The sequence below is a fragment of the Delphinus delphis genome, chromosome 13 (genome assembly GCF_949987515.2).
Source record: "Delphinus delphis chromosome 13, mDelDel1.2, whole genome shotgun sequence".
In the NCBI taxonomy this organism is placed as follows: domain Eukaryota; kingdom Metazoa; phylum Chordata; class Mammalia; order Artiodactyla; family Delphinidae; genus Delphinus; species Delphinus delphis.
The window spans coordinates 17,391,853-17,408,454 of NC_082695.1; the positions used below are offsets into that span (position 1 = coordinate 17,391,853).

At 53.9% G+C, this 16,602-nt stretch overlaps 1 protein-coding gene across 4 annotated transcripts; it reads left to right on the forward strand.

Moving 5' to 3' along the window:
- The first annotated feature begins 23 nt into the window (after nt 1-23).
- On the forward strand, nt 24-14,964 carry MMAB (metabolism of cobalamin associated B). 4 transcript variants are annotated; one of them, XM_060028221.1, is made up of 9 exons: nt 24-175; nt 1,513-1,568; nt 2,992-3,085; nt 5,751-5,808; nt 7,753-7,825; nt 8,073-8,170; nt 8,506-8,570; nt 10,342-10,401; nt 11,846-14,964. In XM_060028221.1, exons 1-9 carry the CDS (start codon nt 60-62, stop codon nt 11,943-11,945), a joined length of 720 nt encoding a protein of 239 aa, XP_059884204.1. In that variant the 5' UTR covers nt 24-59; the 3' UTR covers nt 11,946-14,964. The 4 variants fall into 4 exon arrangements, with proteins under 4 accessions (XP_059884204.1, XP_059884205.1, XP_059884206.1 ...); XM_060028222.1 differs by having other exon boundaries at nt 11,872-14,964; XM_060028224.1 differs by lacking the exon at nt 24-175 and adding an exon at nt 841-990 and having other exon boundaries at nt 3,002-3,085.
- The last annotated feature ends 1,638 nt before the right edge of the window (nt 14,965-16,602 follow it).

Sequence of the window (16,602 nt, forward strand, 5' to 3'; positions counted from 1 at the left end):
TCACCCCGGGGTCTGGACGGGAGCCTGGCAGGGTCAGTCCCCTACCAGATCCTTGGACCATGGCTGTGTGGGGCCTGGGAGGTCGCCTTGGCTTGCGCGGGTGCCTCGGCGCCCGCAAGCTATTGTGTCCCCGTTTCCAGAGCCGCGGCCCCCAGGGCGTGGAAGACGGGGACAGGTGAGTACCTGGCTGGGAGGGTAACTCAGGCACCTGCCCTGAGTTATGTTGTCGCCGTGGTTACGTCAAACCGCTGGGAGGTCACCGCAGCAATCGCCAGGTGACGTCCTCTTTAGTCGTGACGTCACCGTGGCAACGTGGGCTCCGTGGAAGCCAGAGACCAAGGTTTCTTGGCGCAAGACAAGTCCAAACGAAGCCCAGCATCCATCAGGACAGGGCATATCCCATGTGAGCCAAGAGGGTCATCTTGCCTGGCCTCACAATCAGGAGGGGCCTCGATTCGGATATTAACCTCTCTCCAAAGCAGTTTATACTTTAAGGCACAGAGATACACCAATACGGTCTAAAGATGGCTGTCATCATATACCTTGAAACTTGCACCCCGTTTCCGGACCTCAGACCCTGACTTAATAATGGATTAATCTATTTCACAGATCCAGTAATTTAACCTTTGAATAACCTTTTAATGTCACATTTTAATGTTGACGTCTTTATTAAAGGTGTTGCTATTTGAAAATGCCAGTTTTCGAACCCTGTTTTGGCAATTCTCCATTTCGGAGTATACATGAAGCTTTACAGTATGGTAATGGCCCAGGGATTTTTCCCTCCAAGAGTCCCTGGCTTGGTAGAGCAGAGGTAACAGTTTTGGGGTGTCGATAGTCTTGGGCAAGAATCCCAGCCCTACCGTTTCTTCCCGTGGTGACCTAGGAGGAAGAGTCTCATCCCGTCAGCTACAGATTCCTCAAAAACAAAATGAACGGGCTTCCCTGGTGGCGCAGTGGTTGAAGGTTCGCCTGCCGATGCAGGGAACGCAGGTTCGTGCCCCGGTCCGGGAAGATCCCATGCCATGGAGAGGCTGGGCCCGTGAGCCATGGCCGCTGGGCCTGCACGTCCGGAACCTGTGCTCTGCAATGGGAGAGGCCACAACAGTGAGAGGCCCGCATACCGCAAAAAAAAAAAAAAATGAACATCATAGGTAGTGCTTGGGAAGATTCCAGGGATAATTCAAGGAGATAATGCCTGTAATTCACTTAGCACAGTGCAGAGACTATGGAAAGTGATCGATAAATTCTTTCAGCCAATATTTATAGAGCGTCTGCATTGAGCAATGCACTACATCAGCTATTCTGCAGATGCGGGTGTGGCAAGACATAGAACTTGCCCACAAAGGGCTTAAAACTAAGAGGAACGGAGGGGAAAGATTTCAAGAGATCCAAGCAGAAGGGGGTAAGTGCTGCCTCTGAGGATATGGGTAGCAAACTGTGACCCACTGAAGGACGTGCCCCAGTATATATGCCGTCCTCACTCATCATCTCTTGATGTTTATTTCTCCTTAGGCCTTCCTCGAAGACACCCAAGCTCCCCAAGATCTACACCAAAACAGGAGACAAAGGTAGGGTGGGGACAGGTGAAAAATGCAAAGAAAGACATGGCAGATTCCATCTTAAAGTTCTTCCAAATTCTAGGACTTCCCTGGCAGTCCAGTGGTTAAGACTCCACGCTTCTACTGCAGGGGGCATGGGTTCGATCCTTGGTCAGGGAACTAAGATCCTGTATGTCACGCGGCACTAGAAATTGATGGAAAATTCTGGAATGAGAATTAAATAAATAATAGCTTTAAAATATATTTTTTAAAGTTCTTCCAAATTGTTTGCAGACGTTAAAAGTATGTAACAGATCTCAATAGGCGTCACCCAAATGTGATGTGAAATGAAAGATGCCCAAGATATATTAAGTGATAAAAGCAAGTTGCAAAACAATCCAAATAGTTGGAATCCATTGAATAAAAGTGTGTGTGTATATTTATATGTGTGTTCAGGTGTGCATAGAACATTGTGAAAGGTTATACCTTGGACTGTTACCTGGGAGAGAGATTGAATTGTGGGAGAGGGGAATAAATAGACGGGCTTTCATTGTTTCCTGTACATACTTTTATTCTATTATTTATTTTGTAATGAGCATATATTGCTTTGATAATTAAAAAAAATGCCAGAACATGATGTACAGAAAAAAAAAGATGCAGAAGAACATATCAGTATGATACCATTTTCTAAAGTTTTAAACCACGCATGGACTTCCCTGGCGGTCCAGTGGTTAGAACTTGGCGCTTCCACTGCAGGGGGCGCGGGTCTGATCCCTGGTTGGGGAACTAAGATCCCGCATGCTGCGTGGCATGGCCCCCCCCACCAAAAAAAAAAAACACGCAGATTACCAGTATTTATTGCTTTGGGGGTATATTTATGTAGTAAGAAGATAAAAACATTCATAGATGTACTTAATGCCATTGTACACTTAAAAATGGTTAAAATGGCCAGTTTTACATTATGTTTATGTTATCACAATAAGAAAAGAAAAGATGCAAAGGGATGATAGTGTTGATGCCCTCCAGCCAAAGACTCCAGGGACGGAATTCCCTGGCAGTCCAGTGGTTAGGACTCCACGCTCTCACTGCCAAGGACCTGGGTTCAGTCCCTGGTCGGGGAACTAAAATCCCACAAGCCAAGCAGCGCAGCCAAAAATAAATAAATAAATAAATAAAGTATATCAGGGAAGAAGTGAGGACAGTGGTTACCCCTGGGGAGGGGGGCAGTGACTGAAAGCGGGGACACGGGGGCCTCTAGGGTGAGGCTCCTATTTTATTCCTTGATCTAGATGCTGATCACAGAGGTCTGTTTCAGTTAGTAACAATTCATCAACTTGTACACTTATGATTCGAGCACTTTTCTGTGTATGTTATCCTTCAAGTGGAAAAATGCTTTAAAAGAGCATATCAGGAAAAAAAACTCTTTAATTTGGGCAGCAAAACATTTTCACAGGGTTTTCCAGCACCTTCACCGGAGAAAGGAGACCGAAAGACGACCAGGTGTTTGAAGCCGTGGGAACTACAGATGAATTAAGTTCAGCCATTGGGTAAGGGGGACGGGATTGGCCTTGAGGTCGGGCTCGAGTTGGTTGTTAGAGGGCATGACTGATGTGCAGCTCTCCAGAGTGCCCGCCAGTCCCAGAGGCTGCCAGCCCTCGATAAACCTTCCTTGGCCTGTGGCTTCCGTCCCTCACCGCGTGATGCTGCCTCGCCCCTCCATCCCTGCTCCCTCACTCTGCTCGTATGTGTGTGCCATTGAGGTGCACGTGCAAAGTGACAGGTGAGTCGAGCACAGTACACAGGGCATCAGACATGATCCCTTTCGGGAGGCTTATTTTTTAAGCATATACACAGCCAGAGTTTAGAAGGTGGACTCAGGGAAGTAGTCAGGATTGGCCGGGCCATGCTGGTGTAACAAACAACCCCCGCATTTCGTGGCTTAAACCACCAAAGGCGTATTTCATCCTCTCACTGCAAGCCTATCGTGGGTTGGGTATGTTTCTTCTCTGCCTGGCCTTCACTCTGGGACCCGGGCTGGTGGGACAGCCTCTGTCTAGAACAACACCAGTAATTGTGGCAGAGGGAAGAAAGATCACAGTGATGCCCACGCTGGCTCTTAAAGCTTCCACGAAGTGACACGCCACCTCTGCTCACACTTCATTGGCCAGAGCCAGGGACGTGGACACATGTGACAGCAGCAGGGGTGGGAGGGGCCGCAAATATTTGAGAACAAAGTTCGGGCCACCATGCTCAGCAAGCCGTTGGCAGCATGAGCTGCAGTTATTATAAGTACTAGTTCACAAGTTCTGACTCGGCCTTGTGGGTGAAGATCATGGTAATCAGACAGACCTGGGTTCAAATTCTCTCCCACTGCTGACTGGCTGTGTGACTTCAGGCAAATCACCTGGCCTCTCTGAGCCTCAGTTTCCTATTCTGTCAAGTGATCCTAGTAATAGTATCCAATCTCATTGGGTTTTTGTGAGGATGTAATGAGAGAACTCCATGTTTCCCCCTTAGGACAGTAGCTAGCACCAATCATAATGCTAGCTATTATTATCATCATAATTATTAAAACTTACCTGTTCATGGTGGCCATTTCTCAGTGATGGGCCTAAGGGAGGTTCTCAGGAAAGATAATGTAGCTAGTCTGCCAGCAGAGGAGAGAGGGCAGACCCCTTGGTGTGTGTGGGAAGGGTGTGGCGAGGGGGAAGTGCACACAAGATGAAGTGGGCAGAGGGGCAGGAAGGCGGGTTCTAGCATCGGCTGTTTAGAATTAGCAAATCAGCAGGCCATCATCCCTCAGGTGATGTGGTGCAGGGGCCTGGCCACAGCTCAGTTGTGGATTCTTCCGTCCTCAGATGTTGGCGGAGCATCTGCGTGTGCCAGGCTCTGCTGAGTGGGGAGCCTCAGCCCTGCCTTCATGGAGCCTGCGGTCTGCGGGTGCGGTGCAGCGGGTGGGGCGGAGCAGACAGACGCTGGAGGGGCAGCCACAAGTGGTGGGAGCGGGGATGGAGCGAGCATGGGGAGGGGCCTCCCACTGGCCTCTGTCGTGGGAACATCCTCGGTGAGCAGATATTCCCAAGCATCTCCAATGTGCCAGGCTTGAGGCATACGCCCCTGCCTCACCATCCAGAGGGGAAGACCAACGCGGGACAGCTTACGTGTATGCTTATTTAGTTCTGATTGTAAGATGGGCTAGAAGATGCACAGTAGTTCTTCTTTTGCCCTTTCAAAGCCATTCTCCTGTGCCTGTGAGGCTGGCCTGGAGACGGTCTCACCCCGATTCCCTTGTCCTCTGGCTTTAGAGTTGGTCCAACCAATGGGCAGCACCAGCAGGAGATCGGACGAGGTTGAGAGGGGTAGGGGTATGTGTGACCCTGCCCCCAGCCCTGTGCGGCTCTGGCAGTTGTGGGGCTCTCCACTGCTTTCTCCCAGCTGCCCAGCTCCTGGCGGTGGCCTCTGCCCAGAATGCAGCTCTCTTCAGGGTTGGTAGTGCCTTTGACCCTCCCTTGCCCCTTCAGGCTCTTGCTTTTGCTCATCTCTGCCATCCATCTGCAGTTCCCATAAGCCTTCCCACTCTGTCAGTAGTCCCTTCGTGAAGCTTTTCTCCAGGAACCCTTCAAACACACCACTGTCTGGCCAGGACCCTGACTGGTACAGAAGAGGGTGCAGTGTTCTGAGGGAGGCCAGGGCCACAGTCCTGACCTGCATCGGGGGCACTTTGATTTTCCTGCCCCATCCAGCCTTACCAGCGAACTCCTACTCAGCCTTCAGAGTCCCACTTCCAGCATTGCTTCCTCCAGGAAGCCCTCCCTGAACCCTAATCAAGGCCAAATATCCCAGGACTCTCACCCTTTCCTTCAGAGCACTGACCTCAGTTTGCAACTTCACTGTTAGTCGTGTGACATCTGATTCACATCTCCCTGTCCTGCCTAACGGGGCCTGTGTCACCTCTGTTTATACTGAATCACCTGGACCTGGCCAGAGTAGGCGCTGAAAGAGGAGTTGTTGGCTGGATGAGCGGCGAAAAACAAATACCCCCAACCACATGGAAGGTTACGATGTTCCTCAATGTCAGCAAGAAAATAACGGCCTTCCTGTGACAGCTCAATTAGCAAAATGGCCAATCCCCTGAGAATGTATTGCCTTCCAGCAAGACAGGGCCTGGGGATGTTATATTCGAGGCAAATTCTTCTTCCTTCTTCCTCACAGGTTTGCTATGGAATTAATTGCAGAAAAGGGCCACCCGTTTGTGGAAGAGCTTCAGAAAGTGAGTAACATTGTCTCACCCCGAGCTGGGATTTTCCAACCCCAAGGCCTGGTGGCCATAACTGGATTTGCCAACTGACCATCAGTTCCTTTCTGTGTCACCTGGGACTAGTCCACTTACCCTCTGTGAGCCTCAGTTTCTTCATCTGTAAGATGGGGACACACAGAGATGACCCTCTCTCACAGGGGAGTGGTGAGGTTTGGCCTCAGAGAGGGAAATGTGAAGGGCAGTGGTCTCAGCCCAGGCAGTTCTGCCCCTCAGGGGACACAGGGCAATGTCTGGAGATATTTTAAGTTGTCTGGGCAACTTAAATGTTTTAAGTTGTCACACTGGAGGTGGAGGTGCTACTGGGATCTAGTGCGTAGAGGCAGGGATGAGGCTAAACGTCCTACAACGCACAGGACGGTCCCCGTGACAGAGGATGACCTGGGCCAAAGTGTTAGTGGCCCTGAGGTTGAGAGACTTGAAAGGCCCAGCTGTGGTTAGCCCTCAGTGGGGGGGATGGTAGGGTTCTTAGAATTACTGTTCTGTTCCTTAAGAGGCAGCTGGGGCTCTGGCCCACAGAGAGGACTTCAGAAATAGAGGCAGGGCCACCACCCCCAGAACATGGAGAATGTACCTGGGGTTTTAGTCTGCGTGCTGACCTGAGTCAGCTGCTCCCTGGAGGGTCAGCCCTCGGCCTGCTTCAGTCCTCCAGGCCAGGCTGGAGCCCACTGGGGCCCCTGGGAGCAGACACAGGGTAGTGAGGGGCTGCAGAAAGATGGGAGGCCTAAACTGCTGGAACATTCTATGAATGAGGCACCTCCTGTACGAGGGAGACTGGTCTTCAGCCTCAGAATGAGGAATTGCTGGCGTCTACAGTGGTCGTTTCTGTCTGCCTTGCTCACCTCTGAGCAGGGTTTGCAGAGGGAAGAGGGGGTCAGTGGCGTGATGAGCCCCTCCCTTGCTTTAGACCACGTCCTTTGGGTAACAGTTTCAACATCACCTCCTCCGGGGCTTTCCCTGGCCACCCCTGCCTCCAGCTGGTGCCTCTCCCAGGCTTCCGCAGCTCCTGTGCTTCTGCCTCTAAAGGCAAGCATCACCAGGAGTGTGGCCTGGGCGCCCCAAGGGTGCAGACTGTGACTTGTTCAGCTGGCTTCCCCGCCTGGCCCCCGGGAGCTGCTCCGGGCCTATGGCAGGCCAGGCAGCCTGTTCCCGGCTCTCCCTGCAGAAGCCCATGAGGTGGAGGCCAGCCCTCACGTTTTACAGAGGACAAAACTGAGGCTCAGCCCAAGGCCGCACAGCCAGGAATCAGCGGGGCTGGGATCGGATTCCCAGACTGGGGCCACCTCTCTCCAGCCCCCGGGGTAAACGCCGCAGGTGGCCGGCGCGGAGTAGTACTGTGACGCCCCTTTCCATCGGAAGCCACAGAGACGCCACGAGGTTAAGGAACTTACCCAGAGTCTGCTGCTCGGTGGCTCAACAGGTTCCAGTCCACTCCCGGGTGGGCACCGTCTACTCTCACCGACTGTGTCCTGCTCCCGGCACACTGCCACGGTGGCTGTCTCATCAGAGGGCACAGCCCTGTCCTGTATAGTTTAAAAAGCACTGTCAATTTGGGTCTCTCCGCCCAAGTGTTATAGGTTAGAAAACCAAGGCCGTCAGTTTAGAGAAAAGAAAAACCTCGAAGGGCCCGGCACATGGGAGAGGAGGGTCGGGGTGAGAAGACTCCTCCTGACTATCCCTGGGCGCTTGACACTCCCCGTCTGCGTCACCCAGGGCCCCTCCCAACAGGGCAGACGTGCTGTGCTGCAGGTTCAGACAGTTTGCTGATTAGCCTTTGTAAATGCCGGCTCCTTAGAGGTCTGACAGCTCCCGGCAGGCCCAGCCCTGCACGTGGACGCACGAGAGCCCCGCTTGGCCCGTGTAACAGGGTCTTCACCCACGCCTTCCATTCCTCCCCAGATCCAATGCTCCCTGCAGGACGTCGGCTCTGCACTGGCAACACCGCGCTCCTCAGCCAGGGAGGCTCACTTAAGTAATTCTCTCCCTGAACCCACTGTGTGTGCTCAGAGGGCCCTGGGGGGCCTGGGCCCGTGGGCGGGGGGAATGACTCTGTCCTGGGTGTCTCCTGGGACCCCTGTCAACCTGGCCTGTGCAGCCTGAGACAGAGGGTCCCTCTGAGCCAGGGGAATGGTTGGTGGGCACCCAGGTGGAAGGGATGGGGTGGGCTCCTTGTGATCCTGGGGCAGTGGCCTCACCGCCACTTCTCCTTGGCTCCACAGAACATGCCACATTCGAGGCAGGGCCCATCCTGGAGCTGGAGCAGTGGATCGACAGATACTCCAGCCAGCTGCCCCCGCTCACGGCTTTCATCCTGCCTGTAGGTACTGGGCTGCCTCAACCTGGGGGTGGCTGCGGGCCAGTGTGTTGACCAAAACACACAGGCAGGGATTCAGCCTCCCCCCTTTTAGTTTTTAACAGCGACAGAAGCTTTCCCCCAGCCCCCAAGTCCCCTCCAGACCATCACGGCTCCCTCCCCAGTCCTGCCTGCTTTGGAGAGGGGTACCCAGTGGGTGTGCCCCGGCAGGGCCCCTGGAGACAGAACACTGCCTGTTGTGGGCGGGGCCTGTGTGTCCCTCAGTCCATCCAGGCTCCCTGCCTGCAGTGGGCACCCTCCCCCCACCCTTCCAGCCAACACCCGCTTTCTTCTTTCAGTCCGGAGGCAAGAGCAGCTCTGCACTGCATTTCTGTCGGGCCGTGTGCCGCCGAGCTGAGAGACGGTACAGGGGTGCGGGGCCGAGGGAGCGGGGCCTGGGCAGAGAGACAGTGATCCTGACGGGGGTGGTGGGGTGGGGGCGGAACAGCACGTCGGGATCAGAGCTTGTGCAGAAGCAGGCAGCTCCAGGAAAGGGGAGGGGGAGGCCCAGCGGGTCTAGGCGATTATTTGTAATTATAATAACACTCACGTGGTATGAAATCCAGGTGCGTATTCAGCGAGGACTCCCTGTTCCTGGGGTTAATTTAAATGGTGGGGGTGGTCTCAGCTGAGCAGAAAGGATTGAAAAGCTCCACACCATGATAAGAGCTATGAGGGAGGGTACTTGGCACCAGAGTGACCCAGCCTGGGACTGGGCATGGGGGGTACTGGGGGCACAGTGGACAGAGTGCCCAGGGTGAGGGGACAGCAAGGGCAGAGGCGGCAGTCTGCATGGAACACACACAAAGGACGCCGAGTGTCTGGTCCAGAGTGAGGGGCGTGAGGCATGACGAGGCTACAGGCTGAGCTGAGGCCAGGCCGGGCAGGGCCTCATGTGCCCCGAGAGCTCTGCATTTATCCTGAGAGCCTTTATCCGGTGAGCCATTGATGGGTTTTAGGCCATGAGATGACATGCTGGCTGCTGGGTGGAGAAGGGCCCAGATCAGCCACCTGCTACCCCAATCCCCCAACTCAGTCAGGAGAGGAGGGACACCCCCCTGCCCCCCGCCAGAAGCTCCTGACTGCCTTTTCAAGGAAACTTTAAAAGAGTAATTGCGGGGCTTCCCTGGTGGCGCAGTGGTTGAGAGTCCGCCTGCCGATGCAGGGGACATGGGTTCGTGCCCCAGTCCAGGAAGATCCCACATGCCGCAGAGTGTCTGGGCCCGTGAGCCATGGCCGCTGAGCCTGCGCGTCCGGAGCCTGTGCTCCGCAACGGGAGAGGCCACAACAGTGAGAGGCCCGCGTACCGCAAAAAAATAAAAAATAAATTAAAAAAAAAAAGAGTAATTGCAACATCTCCATTTACACCACTCATAGGCCAGGCTGCCAGCCGGCTTTACAGAGAAATGGGAATAAAGCCCTGCTTTGTATAACCGGCAGGACCGTGCTGGGCACTTTGTATCCATTATTTCATTGATTCCTTGTGGTAACCTTGGGAGAGAGGTGGTGGCAGCCCCTACTCTACTGGAGTCAGGATGCTGGGGCTCAGAGGTGACACCGTGGCCAGGGTCACCTGGGTGGTCCATGGCAGAGTCTGGATTGGAGCCCAGGTGTGTCTGCTCCATACCTGAGCTCCGTCCATAGCCCCATGTCATAAAGATTTCACTTTTCATGAAAGGCCCTTGGGGCCAAGTGGTTCCTAAAGTGATGCTGAGTCACAAAAGAGCTTCAGCTTCAAAAGGAAAAAAGTCATTTGTACAAAGCTGTCCACATCAGCAGTGCTCAGAGTAGCAAAAAATTGGAAACAACCCAAAGGCCCAACATCAGGGAATGGCCGGGGGGGGGGTCCTGAGGACACCAAACCCGTGCCCAGGTGACAAAGCCCCTGGGGCAGGAGACACAAACCTGGGGCCTCGGTTTGGGGCGAGCACCTCCCAGCAGGAGTTACGTAGCAGAGGCGACGTGCATGGAGGGGCTGCCAGCTCACTGGCGCTCAGCAGACAGCACCATCTAGCGTGTCTGCACACAGACTGGCGAGGCTGCAGCGGGAGTGAAATGCTGACTCAGGACGCAGCTCCTGCCCCCAAGCGTGTTGAGCCCGTAACGTAGTGTGATGCTGTTTCCTCCCCTTCTAGCGTGGTGCCTCTTGTCCAGTCCGGTGAGACGGATGCAAACGTGGCCAAGTTCTTAAACAGGTACTCAGATGGGATCTGGAGGGTCTTTCTGAAAAGGTAGGCACTTCGTGGCTCCAGCCCTGGCTCGTGTGGCTCCAGCGTGGGCCAGGCCAGGGCTGAGAGCTGAGGGACCCCAGGAGCTGCCTGGGGTCCAGAAAGTGACCTCACATCCAGGGTCTGGCCCCTTGATGTGGTCACTCCTCCCCCAGGACATGGCCTGGGCTTTGATGGTCCTGACCAGCTCCTTTCCTCCTGGGAGGGGAGTGGGCCTGAGGGGAGTGAGGACCGTTCTGTTCATGTCACAGTAGTGATCCTGGGGAGCCTTCCAGCCATGTAGGTTGTGTGGGCTGAGCCAGTTCGTTCTCTTGGCAAGGAAGGCATCACCGTGCAGATGAGGAACCAGCATATGACAGCTCTGCGGCGGGGGCGATCACCCAGAGCGGAGTCTCTTCCACTGCCCAGTCCCCCACCACACTCCCAGAGAGACAGCCAGGCATCAGGAGGAGGGGGGCATGGTTCCAGGAGGGGGCACGGGTCAGGGAAGGTTCCAGCAGGACCTGGCATGGAGCTGGCCGCGGGGTAGGGTTGGGGCAGGGAGAGAAGAGGAGGGTGGGGTCCGTGCGGCCCGGAAACAAGGGAGAGCACAGGGCAGCTTCGCAAGCTAACTGCCAGCCGCTGAGGGGCAGGCTCGCTGCTGCCTCTCCTGTTTCCCTCCCCACCCAGCCCTGCCCAGAGGCCCCATCGCCGCCGGGTCAAAGAAAGAAGGGAGGGGGGCACTAGGGTCTAGCCCACTAGAACATTCCAGGCCAGTGCTTCTCAACCGGGATGTCTGGCAATGTCTGGAGACAAGTGGGTGGGGGCTGGGGTGCTGCCCAGTGTCCTACGATGCACACAACAGCTCCCTCTTCCTGCCACGAAGGATCACCCAGCCACAAGGAATGATCCCGAATGTCACTAGTGCCGAGCTTGAGAAGCCTGCTCTAGGCTCCCTCTACTCAAAGAGTAGACCAGCAGCACCAGAATCACCTGGGCACAGTTTAGACCTGCCAAATCCTGGGCCTGGCCCAGCCAGTCCTCCCGAATCAGAATCTGATCTGCATGTCACCAGGATCCCCAGTTGACTTGTGTGCACACCCCAGTTTGGGAGGCACCAGTCCTGTTCACTGGAAGGTGCAGAAACCAGGGAGTGGCCCAAAGTCACCAGCCCTGTGAGGTCAGACAGGGTGGTGGCCTCATCCTGCAGGAACCACCCCAGCCCTGGCGCCAGAGTCGGGCGCTGGGCTCTCAGGAAGCTGGCCTGGAGCGCCATCCATCAAGCCCAGGTGGGCTGAGCACCCGCTGTCGCACCCGATGCTCCTGGGGCACGTGACTGATATTTCCTCCTAGAAGGCTAATATAGGGAGGACCCTGTTAGCATTGATCTCTCATTTCAGATCATTCCATTTGCCTTCTTCTGCCCCTCCAGACTCAGTGACTATCTCTTCACGTTAGCCAGATACACAGCCATGAAGGAGGGGAATCCAGAAAAAATATACAAGAAAAATGACTTGTCGGTCCATGCCTGAGGCGCTTGGAAATAATGGAAAAAGGGAGCTTTGCAGACTCCTCCACAGTGACAACGGGAAAGGAAGACTTTGCCCTCGTGTCCTGATTCCTGAAGATCTCACCCAGAGGGGCCAGAAGCTGGTCTTTTGTCCAGACTCCGCTTCCTCTCAGGGTCCCCCACTTCCTTCAGGAGCTGAGGCCGGTGGAGAATTCTAGCCCCCTCCCCTGGGCTCTCCTCAGCCTTCCAAAAAAGAATAAAAGTGGGAAAGGCTTGAGGGTGTGTGTGGGGTGTGTCTGTGTGGGTGTGTGTGTGTGAGAGAGAGAGAGAGAGAGAGAAAGAGACAGATGCCCTCCACTGGCAGCTCATTTGGAATGGTACCAGAGGCCCTTGGAAATGTAATTGTGATTTACCTGTGCCAAAGGGGCTTTAAAATGTCACATTTATAAAGAGTAAGGCAGAAAGGATTTGGAGTTTAGTCACCTCTGAGCCACTCATCAAGGGGGAAGGACGGCTGCAGACTGACAGGCGAGGCCTCGGAAACACTTGGACTGAAGTGCATGTGTGGCGAGGGTGCAGCCCGGAGAATCTTCTCTAAAGGGGAGCCTTCCTCCATCAAGGGACGGACATCCCGGGGAGAGGAACACCACCACTTTAATGAGGGCATGTCCTGCCCGGGCAGGTGGCGTCCAGGGTCAGAGGTGAACTGCGTTCAGCTTCAGACTATAAGCTCTTATGTTTCCAGCGACACTGACGCAGACCAGACCTACTTCTCTGATGTTGCACTTGGCTGGTTTATGCCTCAGATCCGGGCCACAGCTGTATTTTATTTCAGTTGTCACTGCTGCTCCCTCCCGCTAGGAAGTGACCCTGCCAGTGCCAGCTGTGTCCTTGGGAAGGGGGATATTTATGAAGGGCGAGGAGGCAGCCCTGAGAACCTGAAGACTCCACGCCACTAATTGCAGGAAACAACTTGGGAAGGGCAGGCTCTCACTAACTGTCAGGGCGGAAACGCCCAGTGAACTCCATCCAGCCATCATTTATTAGCCTGAAGCTCGGAAGTCTGGTCCCTCCAGCCATCCTTGCCAGCAGTTAGGAAACATTAAAATGATGAGTTTTGTGCTAGCTTTGCTTTCGTTCTTAACCACCTTACCTGTTCATTTTGTTGGAGGAACATCATTATCTCGTCCCTTCTGGGTCCTTTCGTTCCTGGACTTGGGCAAAGTGGCTGAGGTGCAGGTGACCGTGAGTGAAAGTGAAAACCCTCCAGGAAGTGGCCCCGGCCAGCAGTTGGCGCCAGGTCTGGTGCATGGTGGGCACTCGGCCTGTGTGAACAGAACTGGGAACATTACAGAACAGGCTAAAGGTGGTTCACTGTCGGGCAGGCACTCAGGCTGGACCGGGGAGGGTTATGTTCCAAGAGCCCACAGCAAATCCATCAAGTGACTAGGTCCTGCCCACATCTTAGCATCTTCCTGGAAGGAGCAGGACGTACATAATAAAAAGTCCCACATGCCCCACTGTAGTGAAACATCTGCAAAGGACACGAGGAGTTCTTTGAGTAGATACAGCGTCCTCATGGGATGATCTCTGAAACAAGGCCTTTTCCTGTAGCCATATCCCCTCCCCAGCAGCCCTTGCTGGGAGGGGCTGTCGCAGGCCAGATGGTAACTCTGGGTTCCCAGGTCCCACACCCCCTGCATCATCCCTTCCACCAGCAAACATCCCCGAGAAACAAACACCCCTGAGAAACATGCAGGTGCAGGCATGTCCTGTGCCACTGACCTGGGAAGAACTGAGGCGGCCTGCTGGGGAAGGGCTCGCCCAGGGGACGGGTCAGTTTGAAACTTTCGCTCCTCTGCTGTACCTTACATAGCCATGTGGGAGCTGGAAGCAAAAGGAAAAATGTGTTCACTCCCGTACACTTAGCAAAACATCCTCCCCGGTCTCGAACCCAGTGGGAAAAGTTAATGAAAACTCTGTGATCGAAACACATGACTGTATATAAAGCCCGTCTGCAACCGCTGTCAACCCTTGTAAATGGTCGTCCGCATCACACAGCAACGCAGGTCGGGAGAGAAATGGCAGGCTGTTTTTACTTATAATGGTGATACCTTGTCGATCATAGATTTTGTTTTTGCATAAATTTGATTTTTTAAAATATCGTGGTGAGGGACTTTCCTGGTGGTCCAGTGGTTAAGACTTCACCTTCCAGTGCAGGGGGTGTGGGTTCGATCCCTGGTCAGGGAGCTAAGGTCCCAAATACCTTGCGGCCAAAAAAAACCAAAAACATAAAACAGAAGCAATATTGTAACAAATTCAATAAAGATTTTAAAGATGGTCCACATCAAAAAAAAATCTTAAAAAAAAATACTGCAGTGGAAAAAATTCTGTAAAAAATTGCATGAAAGTTATTTCTCTTGCTTCCTGGATTTGGGGGTGTTCCCATACATTTTGCACCCAAGAAAGTGCTCCACCTGCCTCTCCCTGGTCCAGGCCTGGCTCTCAGGATCGTATTTAGGGCCACAGTCAGAGGTGGTTGGATATTCCAGCGGCGAGAAGCCCACCAGCCAGCATTGTCGAAGGGCTTGACATGCCAGGCCCCAGGCCAGGGGCTCCACAAACATCATTGCATTGAAACCTCACAGCAACCCCGAGGGAGGCACTGTCTATGGCAGGAGGGGGGAAACAGACTTGCAAACCAGCTTGTGTCAGGGAGTCAGTGCCAAGATGTGGGCCAGGGACGCAGCCCTGTGACTCCCGGCCCAGTGCTCCTCCCCCCACTGCCACTTGACAGTCATTTTAATCACGCCCTGGGCCGCTGAGAACAATGTCAGGCACTAATAGATTCTGCTGTCTCATTTCTCAACCTACTTTCCCTTAACTGATACTTCATGGCTATTGTTAATGTGCATTTTTCACCGAGTAATTTTCATAACCCGAACTTGTAACGCATCCCAATGACAAACGTCCCCGGTACCAAATCCCCCATCAGCTGCAATGTCACCCTCATGTCCCCCCACCCCACCCTCACACCTTCCTCCGACAACCCCTACAGTTTTATGATCCCTCTGTCCCAGTTATCATTACTGAACCTTTAAGAATCCAGACACATTTCAAGTTTAATTGAATAAAATCCTTTGTGTAATAAATTCCACATGAATGCTACATAAATCAGTGCCTTGGGAGGATTTGTGGCTCACCCCTCCCTTCAGAACAGGCCCACTGGCGATACTGGACCCACGCTGGTCCCACCTTGCTTAGGGAGAGGACTGAGGCCCCCTTTGCAGCCCAGCCAGGGTGCAGTGTTCATTTGCCTTGACCTGTCACTTCTCTTCTCTGGAGTCCCACCGTAGTGAAACATCTGCAAAGGACAAGAGAAGTTCTTTGAGTAGATACAGCAGTCTGCGTACAACCCGTGGAAGCCCCGGGGAAGAACCTCTGCTCTCAGTTCTCAAGTGCAGCACCCACTTCAGGAGTGAGTCCGTGCACAGGGCTGCCTGCTCCAGCGGCCTCATTGCTGGCTCTGCGGAGCCCCAGGCTTGTGGTGCGAGAACAGTCAAACGCCCGGCATGGGTGTCAGCTTCAGGCAGACTTGGGTCCAAGACCAGCTCTGTTACTTCCTAGCATCACGACTCTGGGCAAGTTGTTCCGTCTTCCTTGGACTTGCTTCTTCAACTGTAAAATGGGAATGAAAATCATATCCCCCCCACAGGACCACTGGGAGAGTTTAACGAGGCAATGTTTAAAAGGCTTAGCATGCTCCCCCGTCTCATGTTAGCTATTATTGTTTTGATTATTATTATTTGAAATCAAGTTCCAGCTCTGTCACTTCCTAGCTGAGTCACCGTGAGGGCATCTGTAACCACTCTGAACCTCAATCTTCAGCTTTTATTTTTGGGGACAATGATACCAACTTCCAAGGGTTCAGGAAATATGTCCATGGGCCTGGCACACGGCAGCAGCTCAACAAAAATAAAATGTAGCTACTTTTGAATCAGGTTTTATCCTTTTTCAAAGCACTTTCAAATAGCTCAGGCCCAGGTGGAGCGCACAGGACCGGGAGTAGCACCTCTGGTTTGTTAAGACTTCCCGAGCCGGTGGGAGATGGGGGCCTCCAGAGGGTCCTGGGCCAGGCCAGCCCAGGGGGATGTGGCTCCAGGAGCAACAGGCCGAAGTGAAAGGGAGGGTGACCCGGTCACAGAACAGCGAGAGCCAAAAGGGATCAGTGCCCGAGGACTCCCTGCGGGGAGCAGCAGAACCTGGTCTTCGGATTCCCACAAGGTGCCCTCTTGGGACAGAGGACATGATTGACAAATAACTGGGGCAGAGGAGGAGACGAGGGGACCTAAACCCGGGAGAAGCCCCCTACAAGCTACCTCTCTGAGGAAGGGTGAGCAGCAGGCCCGCTCAGCGTGCACCAGGGCAAAGGCAGCCTGGGGAAGGGATTGAATAAATGGCAGAAAGGCGTCCAGCTGACCCAGGACCTGGGGGTCCTCCCCGCACCAGCTGCTCCCAAGGCACAAACCCTTGGCCCTTGTCTTTGGCCATCTGCAGTGCCCACGTCCCTCCCCAGTGAGCAGGTGCCTTTATTTACGATCACCTTGGAAAGGGTCGAGCAGACATATGTTGCTGAGGGTCGTTTATTCTTGTTTATAAAATTTATGGCTTCACCTCGA

What these genes read in the sequence shown, in the direction of transcription:
- MMAB (XM_060028221.1), top strand. Translation starts at nt 60, where the DNA reads ATGGCTGTGTGGGGCCTGGGAGGTCGCCTTGGCTTGCGCGGGTGCCTC. An exon ending in AGCCAGGGAGGCTCACTTAA is followed by an intron (nt 7,826 to 8,072) that starts GTAATTCTCTCC and finishes TTGGCTCCACAG; the next exon opens with AACATGCCACATTCGAGGCA. An exon ending in TCACGGCTTTCATCCTGCCT is followed by an intron (nt 8,171 to 8,505) that starts GTAGGTACTGGG and finishes TTCTTCTTTCAG; the next exon opens with TCCGGAGGCAAGAGCAGCTC.